The 19,661-nt window shown below is 32.8% G+C and overlaps 1 protein-coding gene across 5 annotated transcripts in view; it reads right to left on the reverse strand.

Moving 5' to 3' along the window:
* LOC137834689 (ABC transporter C family member 12-like) overlaps positions 1-19,661 on the reverse strand; it is a 94,550-nt gene that overhangs the window by 9,045 nt on the left and 65,844 nt on the right. For 2 of the 5 annotated variants that reach the window (XM_068642825.1, XM_068642826.1), the window contains exons 1-15: positions 5,926-6,200; positions 5,380-5,789; positions 4,908-5,086; positions 4,381-4,420; positions 3,590-3,746; positions 3,325-3,439; positions 3,152-3,232; positions 2,991-3,015; positions 2,683-2,739; positions 2,014-2,079; positions 1,473-1,547; positions 1,237-1,344; positions 974-1,108; positions 528-634; positions 347-440 (exon numbers count right to left, since the gene is read on the reverse strand). In XM_068642825.1, coding sequence (XP_068498926.1) covers positions 347-440; positions 528-634; positions 974-1,108; positions 1,237-1,344; positions 1,473-1,547; positions 2,014-2,079; positions 2,683-2,739; positions 2,991-3,015; positions 3,152-3,232; positions 3,325-3,439; positions 3,590-3,746; positions 4,381-4,420; positions 4,908-5,086; positions 5,380-5,712 — 1,572 coding nt within the window. In that variant the 5' untranslated portion in view covers positions 5,713-5,789; positions 5,926-6,200. The other 3 variants (XM_068642822.1, XM_068642823.1, XM_068642824.1) reach the window with 2 other exon arrangements.

Below are 19,661 nucleotides of genomic sequence, written 5' to 3' on the forward strand. Positions count from 1 at the left end.
GTGAAGTTTATTATTATCTTAGAAAGCAGTTTCTTGAATCATACCAGGTGATCTTTCCCTTGAAAACAATTTTACACTGATAAGGTATTGTATATTAAATTAGAATGTACTTATTGACCTTGAAAAGCCATGAATCTTGTGCTACTTTTACTTAAAAGTATTTAGTTACTTCAATTATTGTAAATGAATAATACTGTGCATGTTACTTAAGGTGTCAGCTAGTTGTCAAGTTGCATAGTAATGCCTAGCATGAAAGCTTTTATAAAAAAAAAATGAAAAATACTGTGCTCTCAATACAGAATATGGGAAAGCAAAATTCTAGAATTGTGCCAAGGATCATTCATACAGCATATAGCAGCTGGGCTTTGCGGAACCATGATAGCTCATCATCTCGTATGCTTAGAATTCTAGACTGAAAGCTTGTTTCCCATGCATAACATCTGAATCATATCAGCATATCACAGAAACTGTTAAAACACAAACTAAGCTTGAATGTTGTGAGTGAAGATTTTTGAAAGTGTTCATACTTTACAGTATCCATGGCAGATAGAATTTCATTCATCAGACCAACCCTTTTGTCTGTCTGTTGCAGTCCTTCCTTTGTCAGTTTTCTCATCCTGCTAATCACAAATGTCTGCTTGCAAAAGCAATAAATTTAGTTATTTATTCATTACATCAAAACCTATAAAATATAGAGAATCATTATCATTTGGAAGACGAACAAGATACCAAATATGAGTTTCAACTTATACTAAATTCAAAACTCTCCAACATTTTCACTCTTATGTATTAAAATTAATTGAAGAAAAATCTTAGAATGTGAATTTAAACTTAACCTCATCCTAAAAACCAACTTGTAAGGTGAAAGTTCTCGTCAGTTATATAATTTAGACAATAAATTTATTGTTGATGTGGAATCTTTAACAACCATAATGCACATGTTCGAGGCTATAAAAGAAGAGACAAAACTTGCCTGCAGTGGGATAATAAGAACTAACATTAATGATCCAACAAGTGAAGCAACCCCTAGTTGCTGGTATAGGAGAACCATGGCTACAGTGATACGGAATGGTGCTGACCATAGCCCATGAAGTTGTTGACATATTTGCTACAGATAGCAAAACAAATTAGCAATAAGGTTTATACCATGGCAGCATTTCACACTCCAAATCATAATAATAAAGAAAGTTCAGCATATAAGTTGACTTCAATATTCAGTCTAAGCAACAAAAGAACCTGTAATGCATTGGCATCTGTTGTAATCATATTCATAAGCTTCCCAGATGTGCACTTCTTTCGTCCATCATTAGTTAACCTCAAGGATTTTCTAAATATAGCAGCCACCTATAATTAGACAAGGTCACATTATATATACTTTGTTGATAAATAAATTTGGATAAACCTGTTTATTGAGGGATGAGTATATTGGATGAATAGGGTAGCTGGACTCTAAAGAGAAAGAGAAATCATACCAAAGTTGATCTAAGCCGAAAACCAACACGCATAACATTCTGAAAATACTGTGCTTCACAAAGAACACCAGCTGTCTGGAAAGATTGAGTTGAACCACTAGTTAGTTGTTCTTTTCTTCGTGTTAGTAAATGCAATCAAAAGTATAAAATAACAAACTGTAATCATTGTGAGAGAAACAAATATACTCCTCTATCATTCTTCTTACATTAAAGATATCAGGGAAGTTCTAATCCTACTTTTTTCCATGAGAATACAGAAAAAAAACTAGAGTGGAAATATTCATTTTGGATGAATTATTTGTATATGAAAGTACAAACTAGCATGAGAAGGTAAGGGTGATTGCCCTTTGATCTGAATGAATAGCACCCCATCTGATTATTCTGAGGCATGCTATAGAACACATACTAAATGAAGTTTTTTTCTGTTTTTGCCAAGATCTTTGAAAATTATGTACTCATGCTGCTCATATACTGTAAAACCCTTAAAACATGTTTTACATTGGATCAAAACTCTTTAAGCTATAATAGACAGAAGCCATACCACTCCAACAAATATAGAGAAGGCGTAGATGTAACCAATCCAGGATGGATCTTCTCTTTGCATTGACTGTCATTCACAATAAGAGTAAAAAGTGATGATGTAGATAGAACAAGCCAGAAACATACTTGTAGAAATGAAATCAGAAGCATAACAACGAAATTATCATTTAAAAAGGTAAGACTGTGATTATAATTTATAACTAATGTTGATTCTTTAACATTACATGAATGGTCAAGATTGAAGTGACTTGGTAATGGCAATGTTTTATTTGCAATCAAATACCTCTGAACAAGGAAATTTGCAAGACAATACAATCCAAGTTTGAAATTGAACTCAATCTTCATGTTTTTTATTTATAAAGCTTTCATGTTAGACATCACTATGCAACTTGACATCTCAGCTAAGCTGACATCCCAAATAACAACAATCATCTGCCATTCAATCTTCATGTTTTAGTGCTTAAGATGTTTCTATGTAGTAAAGGATGATATGATTTCAAAACAAGTAGGCATGTGAATTAACAAGTTCTAATTCTTGTGTTTGTGTCCATTCTTTTATTTATCATGTCTATATGTTGTTGGGTTTATCAATATATGATTCTGCTTCTCTGTGCCCTTTATTTTCCGTTCACATCAAATCTAATTTGGGTATAAGGAGAAATAAACTTACATCTAAGAGGTGATTCAGCAAAATAGGTCCCACAAACTGAGAAAGATCATTACCAATCTGCAAAGATCATTAAAAATTTCAAGTTCCAAATGTGTCAGTGCTATAAAACTGCATAATGTTATTATATATATATGCCTTTTCATCTACAATTTTTTGCAAACTCTACACAGAATCTAACTGTTTATACAAAGAAAGCATTTGTAAAAGATGCTCTAATGAGACTACTGGTTACTAGAAAATGTTTATTGATTCATTTGAACTTTGAAGCAATCAAGTTAAGCATCAAAACTGAGGGTCAAAATGTTCACCTTAAAGATGCCTCCCATCCAAAACCTGACCAAATATTGAAACCAAATCACATTAAAATACTAGAAAATAATATTGCTAAGCTCATCTGGTAGAGTCCAAATAAAGACTAAACAACTAATAAAAGGCAAAAAAGTATTATCAAAAAGCTGCATTTAAGAACCTTTTCCCCAGGCTACTGTTCAATGCTCTTAAAAGACACGGGTTCGAGCTTTGAAATTCTGACTTCCAACAGTTTTGGAACCTGCATTAACCATAAACTAGTTTCAATTATTCATATAGGGTGTGAGAATTTCATAGAACCATATAGTAAGCATGGAGAAAAAGAATACAAACTTCTCAGTTAATGTCTCTGCTTCATCCCATTTGTCTAGCTTCCAAACATCCTTTTCAGTTACAGGTTTTCTGTAGCCTTGCTTCATGAGTGGAGTTATCCATCCAAAACTTATTCCTACACAGGATGCAGAAAACATGTTAGTTAATAGATTCACAAGGATAGAGACTACTCAGTTGCATAAAAAGGAAAAAAACCAAAAAATACACTGCAACTTGTAGTCAGTAAAACAAATTGTAAAGCTAAGAAATTATTGATACTACTCACTAGAGAATACATTGGCTTGCCTCTCAGGGCAAACTTGATCTTCTCCACAAAGAGGTTCATATTCACCATGGTCGGGTAGATCAGTGTGCATTGTCGAATGGCCAGAATAAGGAACCAAATTAGGAATGTAAACAAAAAGTAAGGCACCAAACAACACCTGCATCAGAAAAGTAGCCACAATAAGTTCATTGTGATGTATCTGATTTGCTTAGTGACAAACATGTAACCCTCTAATTGCTATTCCATCCCAATCTGCATTAACTTACAAGTTGCTACTTGTATACCATGCTACTGTAGGATCACAAGAACAAACCACTCTGAATCTGAGAGGAATTGCCTCATGTTTTCTTAAGAGATGTTAGTATCAATATTCATCTTTTTTTTATAAAAACTTTCATGTTAGGCATCATTAAGCAATTTGACATCTCAGCTAGATTGACACATCAAGTAACAACAATCATATACCATAACATAAAAAAAAGTATTATTAAAGAAAAGAAAAAAGAAAAAAAAAAGGGAACTAGACCAAAACCCATATGTTAACAAAAACGATACATAGGTAGATATCATATTTCATCTTAAAATCATTTAGTATCAAGTGAAGTATCCCAACATATACATAAAACCATTTGGCATTATTGGCCTAGGTTTGCAACTATGCAATGAATATCAAGATGGTAGCCAGTTTTAATAAACCAACACACTTCCTAATATTGCAGTCTAGAAATGAAATCACTGTACATTGTGGAGATTGTTTTGATCTTCATTAATGGAGGAAATCGGGAATTTACCTGGCAGATGACACTGCTAATGTACAGAAACAGAGCAGATCTGAAAAATTGAAATCAAACCTTAATTATCTTGCTGCATATACAAGAACGAAGTAATTTTTTTCTTTCCACTGATTCATTTCATTGAGATGTCCAAAATTCATTTCCTCTTGCATTAATTTCCTATCCTAATCATGACACACTAAAGGTAATGAACTTTTTGTACAAACAACTGACATTTTTATTTGCTTTGAAAAATATAAATGAACCTATCGTTTGCTAATTCAAAAATTCAATTGACTTTCCATGCATACTAATCTCAAACTGGTAACCCTACATTCATTAGATTCCAGATTCTGTCAGTACACTGAACAAGCTTATTAACATACATTTCAGTTGGTATGTTCATCACATATTAAAATAAAATATTACAGGAAAAAAATGTGCTACCAAAGCAATAAAAGCTTACTTCTTAGACAGTATGAAATAGAATGCATTATTGTCCTAGAAGTGAAAAGACAAGGTATTAGGCTTAATTGAAAGCTAACCTGCTGCAGTAATCTTTCACTGATAGAAGAAGGTTAACCGCCACAATATCTCCCACTAAAAGATATAAAACTCCACAACGCACCAACCATCTAAATTTTCTGATATAAACATTTGTTTCCAAGAGGATGAGAGTTATCATTGAGCTCCAAGTAAGTGTTTCAACAACCAGTGCCGCTATCTGCAAAACCACAAAAGAAAAAAGCAGTTAAAATTGCACATTCCAACCAAATTGTGCAATTTTTTATTGCAGTATGACATCTAACTCCCAGGTATCAAACTGAAGCCATCATCAAACAAATATCAACTTTGAATGATGGAACACACTGTGAATTCAAGAAATCTCATTTTGTTACTTGAGGTGTGAGCCTAACTGAAATGTCAACTTGCATAGTGATGTCTAACATAAAAGCTTTTAAAAAAGCAAAAGAATCTCATTGGGGTATAGTATGCAACTATGCATGATACACCCACCTCAAAAGGAGCGAAGCCTGTTTCCCCACTGAGGTTGAAAGTGGAATTTCCAGTAAACAACCTCAACAACGGTTGAGCAGCACAATAAGCAGCCAACATTCCCAGAAGATAATTATAGTAATTTGATCTCAAACAAAACCTCTGAACCTTAGCATTGCAAGTGATAAGCCATATCCGATACAAGCACAGGCCTATAAGAACCAAATTGGAAATGGAGATAACAAGAGTGTTGATTGCACAAGGTGTATAGGATCCAAAAGCACCATCCACTGCTTTATCCCAAATGCTGTTTTGTGCTGGCTGGCAGTACCAATTCAATGGTTCAAACCCCATCTTTTGCTCACTCTTCCAACACAAACCTTCCACAGAATTCACCAATAATGCTCTAAGATCTCTTTTTCAAGTAGTAGCTGCAACATCAAACCAAAACACCATCCCATCAGAACAAGAAAAACAAAGTGGGGTGGCAAAATAAATGAGAAGAAACACCACTCTCTGCTTAACCATAAAAAACTTCAAATACAACAATGTGAGTGTGACTCCCACCTTTTCGGTTCACACCATAAAACCAACATGAGCCAAAGCTACACTTTACAATCTTAGTGTTAAAGCTGCATGAAGATCCCTCTTAAACTTTTGTACCTAAACTGAAAACAAGGAAAATTATATTATCAGTGAGGTTAGTTTCTGACCCAATTCACACACAGTACTGTGAACAGGATTCATGTGTGACCCAGTTCACAATATCACTAGAAAGACCAATCTCTGGCTTAAGTTTGAGAAACTGTGACAGAAAAAAAACTGAAAACAAGGAAACTAAATGGTACCAAAAAGTGACAGTTACAAAAAGAAAGTGAAGGTTGAAAATAAGTGAGAGCACAATGGTGGGGTGGTATGAAAAGACATATATGGAGTATACCATTTGACTTATTGTTGTATGACAAACATTATTTGATACTTTATAGATAACATAATGTTTTAGATTTAGTGAGTGATGAATATACGTTTAGTATAGGTCTGTGATACACGACAGAAGACAACGTTGAAAAGGTTGAACAAAAATCTTAATGAGACAAACATTGTTCCATATGAAAACTCATTGCTAACGTCACGGCTTACGGGTTAAATCTCATACCTTAGTTAACCAAAATGAAAATGAAGATTCTCTGGTTTCAATATAGTTTTTTTATAACATTTTACGAAGTTATGAAAATTGATAAAAAAAATTATTATGTGTTCAATAATGAGTTTTAATGTGGGACCAAATCCACGACCTCAATGACGTCAATGGCTAGTGCCCGTGAGTGGCCACTGAGACTCCAAAGAGAAACATTGAGAACTTAATTCTTAAAATATTGAAGTTCTTAAAATATGAGACTTCATCATACAAGTCTTGAAAAAAATCTTCAAAATGATACAAATTGTATTGAAAATGTGTTGTTAACATCGCTTATTGTTATAATATATATGATTTCTCATAGTTTGTCATTAATCCTTACCTCACCTTGAAAATTCACTTCATACCCAACAAATGTGAAACCATACAAGAAAAACCAATTTTGTGGTTTTTGAAAGCCAAAGTAATTTGTGTTGCATTTATGGTGAGATACCTTTTTTTTTTTGGTGATGGTTGGATAAGTAAGAAAAGTAATTACCATCTATTAAGTAAATAACTAATGGATAATTTTTTTTTCAGGTACTTAATATGAAAATTATGAAAATAAATCATTTTATATATGAAATGATTGTTAATTTTTTTTTAAATTCGTATTTATTTTGAATGAAAATTAATTTTATATTATAATACATAGGAGAAGAAAAAAAATATAGTTAATCTATAATTAATCGAATAAATGATGTTATAGAAAACTAATTAAGTTAAAGTAAAATAGATAGCATCAATTAAATTGTATGATAATAATTATCCTAATTTTATATAGAGAAAGATCTCCACAAGGTTGTGAAAATATTCACATGTGATGCCTATGCACGACACTAGGTCGGCAATGGATTGAATATTTTATTAACGTATGTTTGAAATAAATAAATAAATGAATATGTCGTTTACTATTTTATTAACTCATTTCTAAATAATGGATATATAATCATGCGTTTAATGAATATTTTAAATATTAATAATTGTATGTGTCTTTTTATTATTGAATTATGAGAAATAATAGATAGTTTATCAATTTTATAAATAAATAATTATGATAAATTTAGTAAATAAAAATTAGTTAAAAAAATCGCATTACCGATTTGTTATATAAATTTCCAAGAATATCAATTCCATAAGCCATTTTCAGCAACTACTAACTTATTCAAAAAAATTGCTAATTTTTTAACGTCATTTCCCAAGTAGAGGTTATTAAAGTAGTACATAAATATGAAAAATAGGATGTTTTCCTTGTGAAATGAATTAATTAATATGAATAATAAAAATAATTATATAAAATGGTATTTTATGGTGAATTTTTTGTTATAAAAAATATTAATAAATAGAAATTAATAATGTAAAAAACATATAAAAATGTATAAGATTTGTCATTAAATAATAGTTATTATATAAATAAAATATTAAAAGGTAACTTTAGTAAATTATTAGCTATTTTAAAATGTAGTAATTATTCTACTAAATAATTTGGAAGGCTTTAATGATTTCAAAAATTATTTATTTAAATAATGAGATAAAAGAGTAGAGACACATGCTTATCTTATATTTTACACTAACGATAACTTTTTTTAATCTTTTACACTCAATAGTTCTGATGTTGTGCAGTGCTAACAGAAAACGAGATAGGAAGGAAAAGAAGATAACTAAAAAAATTTATAATGGAGAATTTTTAATAAGATTTTACTGATTTGAAAAAAAAAATTACTAAAATAATAAATATATTTTTGAATGGTGATTATCGAGAAGATCAAATATAAAAAAAAAAAAAATCTCTAAACAATAAATCTTCATTTCTAGAAAGGGAAACTACCAACTACTCGGATGAGTATTTCTTACCAACCTTGACCACCTTTCCATCCCCATCCACCTCCACCACCAGCAGAACCACCACCACCACCACCAGAAGGAGCTGCATTCTTCCCCCATCCTAAGTTATCACTTCCAGATCCACCATTACCTCTGTTCTCTTCGTTCCTGTTCCAAAAATCATTTTTCACATTGTTCAATAAAACTAACACAATTCAATGTAAATTTGTAATATTTTATGGTGATTATCCTTCTAAACAATAAATCCTTCATTTCTAGAAAGGGAAACTACCAGCTACTCAGATGAGTATTTCTTACCAATGTTTGCCACCTTTCCATCCCCATCCACCTCCGCCGCCTCCACCACTACCAGAAGGATCTGCATTCTTCCCCCATCCTAAGTTATCACTTCCGAATCCACCATTACCTCTGTTCTCTTCGTTCCTGTTCCAAAAATCATTTTCACATTGTTCAATAAAACTAACACAATTCAATGGAAATTTGTAACTATTTGAGCACATATTCAGTAATGTTCCAGAGTTCAAACTCAATTCTAATGAACTTCAAAACAAGCTCACTCACCTCTCTTCGTTTGAGTTATTTCCACCCCAACCACCATATCCTTGGCTATTGCCTTGGCTTCCTCTCCATCCTCTTCCTTCATCAGGACCTTGTCCCCAATCACTACCCTTGTAGCCATCACTGTAGTCACCATTGGAATAGTTCCTACTCCCATGGTTATTTCCACCCCAACCACCACCTCCTCCTTGGTCATCACTAACTTGGCTTCCCCACCTTCCTCTCCCCCGTCCTCGCCCCCGTCCTCGCCCTCTTCCTCGATCCTCACCATGTTCAAAACCACCATCATTTCTATCACCTTGCCTTCCTCTACCTCCTCTTCCTCTTCCCCTGCCCCTACCCCTACCTTGTCTCCCACCACCATTGCCTTCACCAGAACCCCTCACTTCCCAACTCTTGCCTGCAGCAAAGGAATCATCACCACAATCATCACGAGAGCCAGACCTAGGGCCGAATCCACGTCCACGGTCTCCACGGCCACGTCGAGGACCACGACCACCCCGATTATCATTGTAAGCTAAAGAAGGGAGAGATTCAAATCAGTCAGGTCAAAATATACAAACTAGAATAAAAGAAAAGAAAATTACCATTTGACACGCACCTTTATTTTCTTATATCTACTTTATAATCTCTTTAAATAATAAAATATTATATTTAATTCATAAAAATAAATATAAATAGAATTTTGGAACAAAATAATAATATTTATAATTGTTAGATGGAGGTATAAAATATGATAGTTTTGCAAAAAAATCTTCAAGGATATTAAAGTGTGCATGGAAACCCTAATTCAATCTAAATTCAATAATCTTCGTAAATTTCTTCCAGGAATTAATGTCACACCGTAAAATTATAATGATAGCATGCATGTTTGACAATAGTATATAGGGCTATGTTATATTGCAACAACATTTGCTTCTTTTTATCTCTCTATGATGCAGTCTTTTGTACACAGATGTGGAGCAATTGTTGAAGTAAGCTTGCGTATGAAGAAAACATGATGCTGGAGATCATGAAATGCAATATTTCAGGGGGTTAATATCAAGTAAATTTGAACTCCATTCCTTGAACGAATAAGCATACTATTTTCCCCAAATTTCAAAACTTTTATCGTTGTATGTTTAATAAATTAAAAACATCAAAATATACAACTTTAACAGTCGTAGTTATACCTTTTGATTCAGACTGATCTACACTGTTGTTTCTCCACCCTCCAGACAAAGACTCACTAGCTGAACCAACTTTTATGCTGGATTTTGCTAGCGCAACATTATCATTGATATGATTTTGAAAATACCCCACTAGCAGCTCAATATTTTCGAAAATTTGCTTCCTAAACTTGAATCCTTTTGGATGGATAGCCACAAACTCATGATGGGGATTTGTACTTCTAATGTAAGACAAGATGAAAGTGCCAGGATGCTCATATGAAATGCCAAAGCCATATGCTATCCTGTTTGGATATTCGTCCTTCTCATGTTTTAACCGTTCATCAACCTCAGCTTTTGTGCCATTCTTAAATTTTCGGAAATTAAGCATAGCTTTCAGGTGAACTACCAGTGGATTGACATATAGTTCAATAACCTATTTTCACGACAGAGGAAATAATTAGCTGAAGTAAAGAAGTAAATCACAAAAGGATCAAGAAACCACAAACACAACGTACACTAGGAATACAAGTATGAGTCCTATTGATATGAAAAAGTTTAATAACATATAAAGAAAAGACCCACAAACACTAAACCATAAAATTTTGGGTTGAAAATGATATTATATTATCTTATATGAACATCCATACCTCATTGGTGATGAATCTCTCCAATAGAAAAAATCCCAACAAGATAAACAAAATCTAAATGGAATTGCTTTTGAATTAATTATCCATGGACCAATATACAATTAACTAGGAAAAATATTCTAGCATTACCTGCTAATGTCTTAAATGTAAAGGCATTTATATTTTACGCATAAATTGACTGAATTTAAAATAGGAGCCTAATCGTGACATACAATCAGAAGCCTTGATTTTCATATCGTGATTCATTGCTCTACCGGAAAAAAAAAAAGAGAGAAATTTCAAGTATTTAATAAATTGGTATGTTTGAACGCAGGAAACAAAAAGCACGTAGATGGGATATGGAGGAATTGAAGCCTCTGAAATGCATCTGAAATCTGAATTAAGGATGCTGACCTGATTTATGTCCTCAAATGTTTCCTCTCCTATTTTCAATGTCTCTCCAAGTTCTGCCAACTTTTTTAAATCACTACCCTTTCCACCTTCCACGATGTCTTTGTGTACATAAACACCATTGCAAATTTTAAGAGAGATGGTCAAATAATATAGACCCCTTGAACTTGGGTGAAAGATATATTTCCCAAGTTCCTGATCTGCAAGGAACTGTTCAATAAAGAATATATGAAATGAAATCATCACAAAGTGTCTGGAAAAATTACATTAACTCAACTATCAAACAACAAATAAATTAACCTGTTTTGCTTGATCTGCAGTTATATTTTGAAAATTAGGGTGAGAAATCATCCTGGGCATTAAATGTTTATTTCCAAGCTTCACCTTGTTTGTTCCCTCCAATTGACTCGTTGAAATGGTCTTTCCTTGATGGTAATAAGGATCCATGTCATGGAAACTTTGGTCGCCATTATTCTTCAACTCACTCACCTTACAAGTCAGATTTACTCGGCATTTGCTCTTGTCAACTAGTTTGATCTTGCATGCTAGAACAGCACCTTCACGCAATTTTTCTGTTAAAGAGATATTCTCAGTTTCATCTGAAAAGTCTTCCTTAAAAAGTACTGCAGTCAATCCAGAGTGAAGGACACAAAATGCCAGTGGAGGCAGCACCTTACGAACTGTTGCCTGGACTCTTTTTCCTTCTACTAGCACATCCTCAGTTTCTCCAGCTATCATGCAAAACTCCTCATCTTGGGTTGGTTCCGTATAAGGCCTCCTAGGATCTTTAAAACCATGGAGTAATTCCATCTTTATGTCAAAAAGGGTAACCCTTTTGTTCTCACCGTTTTCTATTTCCAATCTATCAGCATATTCATTTAAATCAAAAATTTTGAGCAGGTCTGGATCATTTTGAATACATTCAATTGCACTCTCTTCGGAAACATCAGCTTCTGGATTTTCCTGAACAAGTTTCGTGTAAACAGCTCTTGCTAATTCCTCAGAGAGATTGTACGACTCTGGATGAATTCTTGTACGGTCCAGAGTATTGACAACTACATCATCGCAATTAGAAACACGTAAAAAGCCAACAGCATTGCAGAAAACCCTCTTTGTGTTCAGCCCAAATTTAGCGAAATCGCTTCTATTTCTCACACCAGCACCACCAAGTAATTCTCTACTCAAAATACCCGCTTTCTTGGGTCCAAGACCAGAAACAAACTGCAAAGGAGCCAACAGCCAGTCATGTCTGACGGCCAAATTTATGTCTATGCCTACTTGATTTGTAACATCTGTCATGACCCATTCAATTATCTTCAACTTCTCATCACTTGTTAGGAATTTCTCCAGGGGGGTCACCTTCCAAGATACAATTTCATTTTTCACTCCACATATTGTTGCCACCATAGCCAGTGGGTTTAGAAGGTAACGCCCAAGAGCCACAGCTCGCCTGACAATGCCTGAAAAATTTCAAAAAAACAGGGATACTATATAAAAAGTACATTAAAATGTCAGTAAATAAAAGGGAGAGAGAACAGAAAGAATGCATGGCAACTGCTTTCTTAGCTTCTTAATCTCCTATGGATTACCATGCTGTCTAGGAAGCTGTCTCGTGGAAATTTCTGAATCTTCATAAAGACGAGGCAAGCCTTCATCCCCTAATACAACTGTAGGTGGTCCTTTCATTCCTTGACTGAAGTTTTGAAAATTGTGCTCTGAGTCTGAGATCATGGAAATAATCTGATTGACAGTAGAAATAATTCATTCAATTCATGGTGTCTATTAACAAAAGGAACAAAAACCATGTACTAAAGATAAAGAAGCTAAGGAAGCAGTGGCGATATACGGGCAACAGTAAGATAAAATAAATACTACAGAAAAAGGTGTTTCTGACATGGTGCAGCAGGGCACTGAGCAAAATATTTCATCTCATACTATGAAAATAACTTGGTTTTAGCTACTTCTTTTTTACCTACAAAAGCCAAAAGAGAATCCAAAATAGCATCCTAAAGTATTTGCATCTGCCTTGCAACCCAAACCTTCGTAGAAAATTTAAAGCAACAAAGCGGTTATGTTGAGCTTTAATGTCTCATTCGAGCCCAACATAAATACGATTTTCTTTAATTGAGATGCATTCACATCACTCAAGGATGCTATGACAGATTCTTCCCATTAAAATGCATGATCAGTATTAAGTGGGAGGAAGGGTTAAAAATCGTGTATAATCGAATAATTAGTCCCATCAAGGAACCCAGGTATGCTTAAGGATTTAGCTTACCTCGTTAATCTCCTCCCTCAACCTTAAACAGGACGCATTATCTGCTCCTATTACGATAACTTGTGGTTGATGTGTCGTTAGGAACCTGAGGACACACTGTTGATCATTTTTCCTGCTCTGCTGGTCAATGATTTGTTGAGATCGCAGTGTAAGCGACCGAGCATGTATCACATCAAGCAATTCTCCTTCAGAGTCCAACATGACAAATGTTGTACCTGGTTTTCCATTTCCCCAACAACACGCCATTACTCCCTTCTGCTGTACAGTGTCACTAACATCTTTCAAATACGGTGCCACAGAGACCCTGTTCCATAATTGCATTGCATACTTCATTAATACGCAGTTTTTAGCCTTAGCATTTAACAACATCCGTGCTTCCTTCTCCATAGAAGGCAAAAGAAAATTTAAAATCACATCCTGGAGGATTAATTTACGCTGTTCATTCCAAAGCCTAGTTGATATTCCTTCACTACCTTTGAGGTAGGCATCATTACAGGTCATTGTCAATTCATTTATGGTATGATCAGGCAATTGTATTTTAACTTGGAGAAGCTTCTCTTCTTCAGCCTTCTGAATTAATAGCCACTGGGAATCCTCAAACTTCGGGAGAGGTTTGTCCCGCAACCACTTAACACCAGCAAATTCATGAAAGGAATCTATAGTTACATTTCCTTCCAGTGTAGGGTTAGTTGAAACTAAAGCCTTGTCAAAAAACATGGTGCGGACATATTTCCTGAAAGGAATCTCACTGCTTAGCATCACTGCTGCCTGAAAAATAAAATTGTAGATTAGTAAGATAAATTTATCAATAGACTTTGAGTTATGAAAGACGAAGTAATGAGTTCAACAAAATACCATGTGCCTAGCCCCTTTAAGTACAGCTTCGGAAGTTTGAAAGGTTTCACACTTGTACATTGAAGCTATCTGCTCTGGAGATTCCTCCAGATATTCTTCTGTGTTTGTTCCCTAGAGTTCAAGAATCACTTGAGTCAATTGTCACCTAAAAGAGCAAATGTAATTAAGAAAATATTCACGCACATGTAAACATAGTCAAAATTTACCACTTGAGAAAGAGTAACTAAAGAACTGAATTTCTCAGGATTGCCAAATTTGCTTGAAAGTGACCCGAGTCCTGCCTTATTGCAATTGTAATAGCATGATTTCGTCATAGGCCTTCTAAAACCGTCATCAAAAATCTCCTCGGCAGGGGGAAACTGCAAATTAAACCTCCTATCAATATCATCAATCTCAGTCTCTGTTTCAGCATTCTTGAGCATATTGGTGATTGAATAAAAAATCTGCGCGTGAAAACTGGATTCTTCAACAAGGAAAGACAGTTGATGTTTTTCCTCAAAATGTTTGTTATAGTATTCCATGAGCAGGTCCTTCCGCTTCTGAAGAAGCCACCACTTTTTATCCAATTCTTGGATTATCCAGAGCATCTACACCAAGAACGAAGGTACTCCATCTATTGTTATGGTATTCCATCAAGTTCTAAGGCATTAATTTATTTCATTCAGTAAATTTTCTATTTTAACCATATGCCTCTGCAACACAAACAGTAAATTTGAAATCACCTTGTGCCATTTCAATGATATATTTTCTGATTCATCGTCCGATTTTGGATCTTCTAGAAGACTAAGGCATTGTTCCTTACGGTACATCGCAATAAAAGGAATCTAAAAGAATAAAGAAAAGACAATTTTAAGAAAATCTAAAAGGGAATCTTAATTGCTGTATAACCCAAAAATGTAGGTAAAATCATATAATCCTTACATCATGTTTCATTGTAAGGTGTAATTCCAAGAAACTAATAATATCTTCCCTTTTTGCTGTATGGACCAGTCTGCAGGAGTTAGCCTCACTAAATAATGGATTTATGTTCGATGCTAGTTGACCTAGTATCCAAGAGCTTTCTTCTTCTAGACTCATTCTGTCAATTTGAGATCCTACAATGTCCTGAATTATCTGTGAAAAATTGGAACATATCACAATTCAAATCAAAATATTTTTATAAAAAAATTTATATTCGTATTTAGTAATCAACAAACGTTTTGAAATTATGACCTGCATCCTCTCAGGTATATCTATGTCAATATCCTCTCCAGCTACACACGTGTCAGCAGGGATGAGCGATTTATACTTGTTAGGATCAACAGGCTGAATTTGATAATTCTCCATGTGCTTTTCCAACCGACCTTCCTTGCCAAAACTACGTTTGACTCCTTTTGAAAGTGAAGGTGAATGCTTTATGCCTTTAAACTTTACTTGTCTATAGTCAATGTTGACAAAAAAATCACATATTAAAACTTATTATGACATAGGTAATGAGATCAGAGTAGAGCCAGTAAAATAACTACCGGCATATAATTTCACAAGTCTTCATGTTTGTTAACCGCTAAATACCTGAGAAAATCTGCCTTCTCGAGGAAGACAACCTCTTCATCCACTATAAAATCTGCCAAGTCATCTTCAGCAATATCATCAAAGAATGATTCTGGAATAAAGGACTTCTTAATCAATATACAACAATAGTACACAGATGATTAGATTATCGGATCACACTGCAAGCTATCATACCTCATTTTAGTACCCAAATGAAAGAGAAAATGAAGATAATAAAACCATAAGCATTTACAACTCACCTCCGTCATTGGAAGAGTATTCTATCAGTCCAGAGTCTACACGACCCTTCCTAAGCCTCTTCAATTTTCCATCTCTCTGGAAAAACCGAATGAAGATGGAAGAAGTATGATATATGACAAAAATAAGACTCTCTGGTGCTTAGAAGTATACACACAGAAGAAGTATTTGTAGAGTAGAGGCGGAAACTAACCAATGCTGCTTCTTCTTCATCGATGCGCTTGTTCTCACGAATTAACTCAAGATCCTCATCATCAAGGACAATGGTTCGCAATGATTTCCTGAGAAAGGGTAGCAAAAGGACACGGTTTAATAAACAATGCAGATGTATGGAATTGCATAACAGGATTATGATGTATGCAACCTCTTTTTCTTCTTTTGTGCTTGTTTTTGACTTTCTTCTTCAACATCTTCTTCATATTCCGGGTCATCGACAATAAACCCATCAGTATCAAAATCATCCAAGTCTTCCTCTGCTTTTCCAAGTGAAGCCAATAAACAAATAAATCACAATTTGTTCATTCAAAGACCACCATCATCAATGTATAAGTGTTCAAGTAACCATGACAGATTCAACATGTGATGATAGCAATGTAATAAAGCTAAAAATTGCACCACCAGTAGAATATAACAAAACCTCAAATTGAAAAAAATAAAGAATTTTGCCCAAATACTGCCCTAAACAAAAGGGTAAGTACTCATGTATATATCTAAATTTGAATTTCTAGGAAAAACACAATAGGAGAGACAATGCCTGGTTCTACTGAAAATTTGACTTATTACAAATTAAATTGATTAAATATAATAAACAACTACAAAACTGGAAACAGTAATATTTAGAAAATGTAGAGTTTAGTTGGTATGAATATCATTGTAAACTTTTGTCCTCAAAGATATTTATTTTCAAAAGTTCATTTTGATAATTTATTTTAAATTTATTGATGGTTTACGCATTTTCTTTTACTTATTCAAATAGTAAAAATTATGCATTATATCTAAAGTTTGAATAAAATAAAGGGCAAAGACTATAGTCATAGTGGAAATAAGGTGAAACAGTGAGTTTTACTAAAATAATTTAATATTATTTTTTTTTAACGTTGCGGTTGTTGTTTTATTTTTTATTCATGACTTTTTTATAAAATGGACTAGCTTATTTGCGTTTATTTTTTAAAAAATAAGTATTAATTAAAAAAAGCCAATTCATTTTTATTTTTATTTATTTTAAAGATAAAAAGACTTTTCTGTTCTTTTAATAAATAAGTAGTTATTTCAAAATACTTATGTTAATTTTGAACAAATATGTACTTTTTATACAGAAGGAAAAAAAGGAGAAGAAAGAAAAGAAAAACCTAATATCTAACACAAGAGGAGATAACTCAGATCGGCATTTCATCCGAAATCCATATTAGGATATTACTATATTATATTAAAAATGTAAAAGATAAATAACGTGTTATATTAAAAAATATAATATACTCTCTTTTAAAAACAACAACGACACTATTATATAATCTTTATATAACTTTAATAAGATTTTCTAATATTTCCTATTTATAATATTATTTGCTGTTGATAAAAAAAAAGTTTAATCAGATTTTAGGTTAAACTGGAAAACTTTTTATTTAAATTCTTAATGACAATACAGTAGTTGTAAGAATTCATAGGTTATAACTCTTAACAGCTTAAGTTGGTAGGAAATTCCAGTCATAATATATACCACTTCTCTATGGTTAATATGACCATTTAAGAATTTAATTTAACTACTTGGTACAACTAATTTTTTTTTTCATATTTTTAATATAAAAAACCACATAATTAACTTTTTTACACTTTCATCTTAGGAAAACCACCAATAAATCCCTAAACATGTAAAAGTTATTGAAAGAACAGAAATTCTACTCTAGTATAAGAAGTAAAAAATAACTCTTTCCAATTATCAGGTTAATAATAAAATAAAAAATTTAAATTAAATTTTTAAAGCAACATTACCAATGTACTAAATTCATCATTATTAATGAATTTTAATTTTTTTAGCATTTATTAAAAAAAACACATATATTCATAACATTCAATAAAGATACATAAAAAAAATAATTCATATAAACTATCAAATACACCAAAAAAGTTGTTCTAAATCGTCCTTTTCATTGAGTATGAGTGTAATAGTAGGATATTTTGTCATTAGATTGCATCATGAAACTCTATAAAAAAACATTCTTAATATTTTAGAATAGATTTGGCATTAAATAGAAAAGTTCAGATCTATTGAATATGACTTTATTAATATTTTTCAAAAAAAATCTTCAACTATCATTTAACATTATCAACCATAACAGAAAACTTCACACTACAACACTTCTTACTACTAACTCTGTGTTTGTTATGTGTTATGTATATATATATATATATAAACAACAGATAGAGAAATGGAGAAATGGAGGAATAAGTTGATATTGAGCTTTGAAGAGTTTCATAAACAGTTCTCACCGTCTTCTTCTGCGTAGTCAGGATCAGGTTCTGCATTTCTTCCTATGCTTTGGATTTTCTCTGGAAAACAGATATCAGGTAGAAGAACCACAACAATAGAGAAAAGAAAATGCAAATGAAAAAAACACAGCATTAACAAATGAATATGAGTAAAATAAGTATGCAGAGAAAGAGTTAAGAGGCGTTGTTATTGATTTTCACCTTGTTCTTCGCCGCCGCCACCATGTTTCTCTATTCTCACAACCTTCCTCATTGCTGAAGCTAGCAAACCCTAGACTCTGGTGAGAGGTTTTGGAAATGCAAGAATGCAGTGTGCAATGCAGAAGGCGTGAGTTAAGTGGTGTTTCAGAAAACTGTGAGAGTGTCACGCTGGCGATTCGGTTTTTGATTAGCCAACGAATGCACGCGTCTCTTAATTTTCGGTGTACCAGCGTGCCCTTTGTATTTCTGTTTATATACACGAATGCCACCGAGAATTTGTTCATGCATCTGTGGTTGTGATCTTGCCACGTCAAGATAAGGGCTACGTGGGCACGTGATATGAGATTAAGAATGCAACAGGTTGCAAAGGGTAGATGAGTCATTTTGAAGACATGGCCATGCACAAACTGGGAAAAGCATTGTAACACCTTTTCGAATTTTTAATAAAAAATATGTTATGTGTTCATTTTGATGAATGATAATTAATGTTTAACTAACCTTTAGTATTATTATTATTATTATGATATTATTGCCGATAAAAAAAAATATTATTATTATTATTATTATATGAATTATGTAACATTGATTTTAATAATTATATAAAGTATTATAAATTTTGCAAGTTTTTTTAACTAAATGCTGACAATATTTGTGGTGAACCAAAATTTGCATTGATAAAGCTGTAACTACTACAATTTAAACATATAAATTTTATATTTTATAAAGATTAAAACCAAACAACATCATGATTAAAATTAAATAACAATATAATGCAAGATGGATGAAAATATAATCTATTAAATACAACTTAATAATAAATTAATGTTATTTTTTTAATATTAATTAAGCTATATAACTTTACATAAGAAAAATTTATTATTTTATAAATTAAAATCAAATTTTCACACTTTTTATAATTTGAAATA

Source organism: Phaseolus vulgaris, chromosome 5, assembly GCF_000499845.2.
Source record: "Phaseolus vulgaris cultivar G19833 chromosome 5, P. vulgaris v2.0, whole genome shotgun sequence".
NCBI lineage: Eukaryota > Viridiplantae > Streptophyta > Magnoliopsida > Fabales > Fabaceae > Phaseolus > Phaseolus vulgaris.